Here is a 6,000-nt window from a genome sequence, read left to right on the forward strand (position 1 = left end):
GTGTGCTCATTTTCTTTGGGTAAATACCCAGAAGTGAAATTACTGGATCCTATGGTAGTTCTATGAGGACCCTCCATACTGTTTTGCATAGTGGCTGCACCAATTTACATTCCCACCTGAGAGGGCACAAGGGTTCCCTTTTCTCTACGAGCTCACCAGCACTTGTTATTTCTTGTCTTTTTGATGCTAGCCATTCTGACAGGTGTGATCTTAGAGCATTTACTTTAGAAAATTTGTAATTGTAAATTCTTTCTCTGGCCCTTTGGGATAGAAATATTTTTAAAAACCTTTTTCTAGTTTTACAAGCTAGAATAGCCTATTTTATTTATTTTATTTTTTATTTTATTTTATTTTATTTTATTTTATTTTATTTTATTTTATTTTTTTATTTTATTTTATTTATTTTATTTTATTTATTTTATTTTATTTTATTTTATTTTATTTTATTTTATTTTATTTTATTTTATTATTTTATTTTATTTTATTTTATTTTATTTTATTTTATTTTATTTTATTTTATTTTATTTTATATTTTATTTATTACATTATGTTAGTCACCATACAGTATTGTCTTTCTCATGGACCTAGCAGCCATCCCTTTGAAAGGTTACCGTTAAGGAAGACAGAGCCCCTACCTCCCCGTTTCTGTGGGAGGGCAGGAGCCTAACTTCCACAGACACATTGCTCTGAACTGTAAAACTACCCCATGTTTCCTTGGGGAAGGCCAAATAGCAAACACAGATGGCCTGTGAGCCCCACCCCCACTCCATTCCTGTAAAACCTCTCCTGTCCTTTGTTTCAGCGAAATTGAGTTCCGACTGCATTCTGGTTTCTCTCCCCAATAGCAACAGCCTTGAAAAAGTCGTCCTTATCTGTTTAATTTTGTCCAGTGCAATTTTGGCTTTGACAGTATACATCACTTTTACAACTAATTATGTCGTGTGTGTACTGTCTTCATTACCTTTATTAGTTGCCACTAACGAAACCCGCAACAGTTGGAGCACATACATGGGGCTTAAGCTCAGATAATGTTTGTGTTGGTGATGTTTCTTATGTAAATTAATTTTTAAATGCCTTTTTAGGTAAAGCAGAAATAGTAGAGCCCATGGGTACGTTAACTGTTTTCCTCTATACCAATAACTTCAGAAATATTTAAACTTTTTAAAGCATACCCCATTTCCTGCAAATATGTGCACTTGTTTTCTGGGTTTCTTGAGAGCCTAATGTACAAACAATGGCCAGACCCTATATAACAATAAAACTCTGACAGATAATATCTGCCGCAACCAGCCCAGAAAGGTCAGGCCTTATTCAATGACGGCCAACCTCCGTATGTTTTCCCTCCAGACCAACCACAGAAAGACAAATATGCCCCCCAAACAAACATGAGAGGCTCCCCTTCTTTTTAGCTCACCTCTTGCTTCCCTGTGCCAACAACTTCCAATCAGAGAGCAGCTAAAGCCCTCCTGTTTTCACTATAAGCTTTTTATTTATTTATTATTTTTAAAAATTTTATTACGTTGTGTTAGTCACCATGCAGTACATCATTAGTTTTTTATGTAGTGCTCCCTGATTCACAGCCAGTACTATAAGCTTTTCTACTCCCATGCCTGACTCTGAGTCTTTGCAAACTGCAACTGATGATGGCTGGGCCCCTGGCCCCCATGTTGTAGCCTCTGCAGAATGCCCCTGTTCCCATTAATGGGGTCTTCATTTATTCCCACGTTCTAGATATGTTCTAGGTGGTCCACGTACTTGGAATCCTATTATTTTCAAATAATCTGGAGGAGTATTTCTTATTATTTGCTTTACGTTACTTTGGGCTCTTAATGGTAAGTTTTCAGGTCTTCCAGCTAGCTTTTTTTTTTCAGGTATTTTTTTTTCCTTAGAAAACCTTTTTTATAGAAAGACTAAATATGATAATTCATATAAAACTGTTCCATCATAAGAGCATCAGAGCATGGTGCCCCAAAATCATCAGGGAGTAGCAAAGCTTGGTTAAAACACAGATTGCTGGGTCCACCTACACAATTTCTAATTCAGTACAGATGGAATGGGGCCCCAAATCTGCGTTTCTAACAAGTTCCTGGGTGATGCTGATGCTGCAGGTCTGGGGACCACACTTTGGAGACCACCGACCTAGAGCATTGAAACAGGATGTCCTTTACCCCGCCCTCATTTCTCCATGGCAAGTTACTTTGTTTTGCCCCTAGGTGTGGAACTTCCTACTTGGAAGTGGGGAAATTGACATTGATTTATTGAGCACCTACTATATGGCAAACAATGCACTAGGGAGGTTTTCAATGCTGCGTCATTTCATCCTCACAATTACCATGTAATCTAGTATCAGGACGTCCTTTGTCGGAAGAGACTGGACCTCAGTGTGGCCAGGAAACTTAAGATCCTGTAGGATGCTAAGGTGCTTGGGGGACTTAAACCTATGCACTCTTGATTGCAAGCCCAGTGCTTTTCCCACTAGATTTTAAACATGCTCATTTGAAATTGAATAAAATTCCTTTAAAAAAAATCAGCTAAAGTTTGACTTTTTGTCTACAAACTTAATATCCAACATGATGATGGCCGCTAATATGCCTTGTGAAAATATGCTGGCTATAGAAAATGGTAGGGATAAAAAATCTTTCCGGGAAGAAGATTAGGCAAAATGGAGTTTCTACGCAATTCTAAAAAAATCCCCTTCTTTTGATTGTTTTTGAAGACCCTACAGAGGAGGGTGGGAGGGTGGTGGTAGTGGTTGATGCACAGCTGATGAAGGTCAGGTATTTTTCAAATGCAAACTTGTGGAGGAAAATTCTAGTGGCAAGCTTTTAATAGGCTCTTCAAGGTCCTCAAAGATCACACATATGAGGCATGAGAAAAACTTCAAAGCCCTGAGAAGTTGTATCTGGATAGAGTATAATGGGAGTTCAAAGCTGCAAGGAATACAAAGGCTATCAGGATCAAAGACATTGTGTTCCCAGGCCAGGCCTGAATGCAAAGCCAAGCCAGGACTGACGTGATAAGGGGAGACCTACATTTGGGAAGCTTCTCACTGCTGCACAGCGTGTTAACTATTGGGGCTTCCATTCTTTGTGGAAATAAAATGCTAAATGACAGTGCCAGTAAATTACACCTGAGAGGAGAGTCTCATTTCAAGAAAATCCATCCTTCCAAAATTGGAACTGAGAAAACAACTTAAGAGATCATTTCTTTTTCTTTACAATATATTTTTTATCTATGTGCAAATTCGATGTAGGGTCTCTGGTCTGTTTTGCAAACACCTCTTTGCCCACAGTTGCTGAGGGTCCTTAATGCCCATCAGGTCCAGAAATGTGTTCCTTTGGAAGAAGATAAGTGGCATGTGTTCAGTATTTGGCTGATCATTCCCTTGAAATTATTCTTGTGGTTATAAGAAATCCAGCCCAGGGGAGAAAAAAAAAATGTGGGCCACATGAGGCCTCTCCCCTGTAGTCAATCATTTACCCCGAGGATAAGGGCTCAAGGAAAAGCGGAATTTCCCATACTCTGATAACAACCTGCTCCCCATCCTTCTGCTATAGTTGCCCCCCTGTCCCTGGGCCCAGCTGCTAATGGAGCCAGCTCTGCATATTTTGCCAGGGTCCAGGCTGGTTGTTGCTAAGTATTCTGATTTCTCACCTCACCTCTGCTCTGACAGTATAAAACTTTTCTGCTCAAGATGAAAGAAGAAACTGCTTGGGGTTGCTCTATTATGGGGACAGCCAAACCATGGTCAGTGGGCCAAATCCAGCCCCCTGCCTGTGTTCGTAAATAAAATTTCATTGGAACACTGTCACCCTCAATCCCTGATGTATTTTCTATGGCTGCTTCCCACGATAAAGGCAGAGTTGAGAAAGTATGATGGAGACTGTGTGGACTGCAGAAGCTGAAACGAGTTATTCTGATCCTTTCTGAAATGAGTTTGATGATCTCTGCTCTTCTGGAACCCACAATGAGTTTGGCCTAAAGAAGAATACGGTATGGAGACACTCAGATCTATGAGAACCTATTAAAAGAAACCTAGGTCACTGGGAGTCATTCATTCCTCTGGATTTTTTCACTAAGTGAAAAGAAGCATCATTCCACTTGACCACACCAGAAACCAGGCATCTGACTCCATTTCTCCTCCTTTACCTAAGTCACTACCTACTCTGAGTAGCTCTTAAAACTCTTCACTCCTTTCCAGTCCACCGTCAATACCCTAATGAAGGCCCTTCTGTTATCTTTGCAGCAACTACTGTAGCTACTCATGTCCCACTACCTACTGTGTCTTCACTTAGTGGTCTACCATTGAACTCTCACCTCACCTGGGTGATGGCAAAGGCTTCCCAACTGGTGTTCCTGCTTCCACTCTTTTCTATACACAATCCACTCTTCACCCAGTAGACAGAGTGAGCTTTGTAAAATGTTTCGGTTGGAACATGTCACTTCCCTAACCACTGCCCTTGAGATGGCTTTCAGGACACTCACAGTAATACCCAGAACCCTCACCATGGCCTACATGGCTCCACAAAGCTGGCTCTTGGCCGTTCTGTGATCGCCACCTTTACCACATTCTCCTTTTTCATGCTGCTCCAGCTCTAAAGGCTTCCTCATTATTCCCAGAAGGAGCCAAGCAGGCTCCCCCCTCAGGGTCTCTCATTTGGTACCGCCTCCATCTGGATCTCTCGAACCCCAGGGATCAAAATTACTCACTTCCTCATTCAAGTCTCTGCTCAGATTCACCTCTGAAAAGATGGCTTTCCTGACCACTAGATTTAACACAGGACCTCTCCTCTCACTCTCTATTCCCCTCTCTTGCATGATTGATCTTCATCGCTGTTAGCTACTAAGTCCTTCTACACACCAGAATGTCTTGAATGTAATCCCACTGAGGACAGACTTGGTCTGTTATGTTCACTGATGGTATTTCTCGCCCCTAAAACAGCACCTGGCACATACAAGTACTCAAAAAGATGAAGGAATAAATGAACAATTGGATGAATGAATGAATGAGTCACCCTTTAATTGGTCATCTGCCCTGACTCTTCCTCTTCCCAACCATTAGCAGCACTGAAGTTAAAATGTGTCACTTTGTTTATTCCAGAAGGTACTAACTCATGTCCCCCTATTTATCCAAAACCTTGTAATGCCCCCCCAATGCAATGTTGGTAAAATACCAAATTTGACCTGATTTAACCTGGGCCCTACTTAGTTTTCCACCTCTATTTCTGACACTATTCCATAACCAGATCTACCACAGAGAAACGCCCAAATCCCCACTCAAGGAGGTGGGATGCACTTACTGTTCCCCTTTCTCTCCCTCCCCTTCTTTCCCTGGCAAGCCCTTGCATGTCCTTTGGAGCTCAGTTAAACATCTTCCTCTCTGGGGAGCTCCAAGAACTTCCTCTTCCTATAGGTTTTACAGCACCTACAATTACATATCATAGCTTTTAGCACACTATATTTTGATTATTCACTTAAATATATGTGTCACCTCAACCATACTGTCTTATTCACTTTGGTATCTGCAGTGCCTAGCACAACAAATACCTATTAAACAAGTAAAAAAAAATGTGTAAGTTAACCCATGCCTGAAAGATGCTCAAGCCCTAGCAATCAACATAAAAACGTGTTTTGGTTTGTTTTTCTTCAACTCAGTATTTCTACTTAAGCTATATCTAAACTATTGTCTGAGTCAGGTATCCTAGGGCCACCAATCACTTCTTTGAGTTACAACTTATAGAATTGTTGACGCCATGGGCAGACTTCCAATAGTTAACTAGTTTCCCTAGAGAATATTAGAAGCCTTTCCCAGGTACTCTGAAGGCTGACAATGCTTTTAAATCTATTTTCTAGTCATCCCCTGGGCACTGGAGTTGTTGTGAGGATTAATTAAGGAAATACATGTAAAACACGCAGGATATTGCCCGGCATATACTACATGCTCAATAAATGCTAGCTATTATTATTCATCTTCTCTGTTTATTTCAAATATACATACAT

At 40.6% G+C, this 6,000-nt stretch overlaps 1 protein-coding gene across 1 annotated transcript in view; it reads right to left on the minus strand.

The window, feature by feature from the left end:
• The window catches only part of HTR4 (5-hydroxytryptamine receptor 4), an 89,756-nt gene extending 85,145 nt beyond the window's left edge, over positions 1–4,611 (minus strand). The window contains exon 1 of the mRNA XM_034999539.1: positions 4,517–4,611. Within this exon, the coding sequence (XP_034855430.1) occupies positions 4,517–4,611 (95 nt within the window). The remainder of the gene's footprint in view (positions 1–4,516) is intronic.
• Between the last annotated feature and the right edge of the window lie 1,389 nt (positions 4,612–6,000).

The sequence above is a fragment of the Mirounga leonina genome, unplaced genomic scaffold (assembly GCF_011800145.1).
Source record: "Mirounga leonina isolate KUSES-001 unplaced genomic scaffold, KU_Mleo_1.0 Mir_99, whole genome shotgun sequence".
NCBI lineage: Eukaryota > Metazoa > Chordata > Mammalia > Carnivora > Phocidae > Mirounga > Mirounga leonina.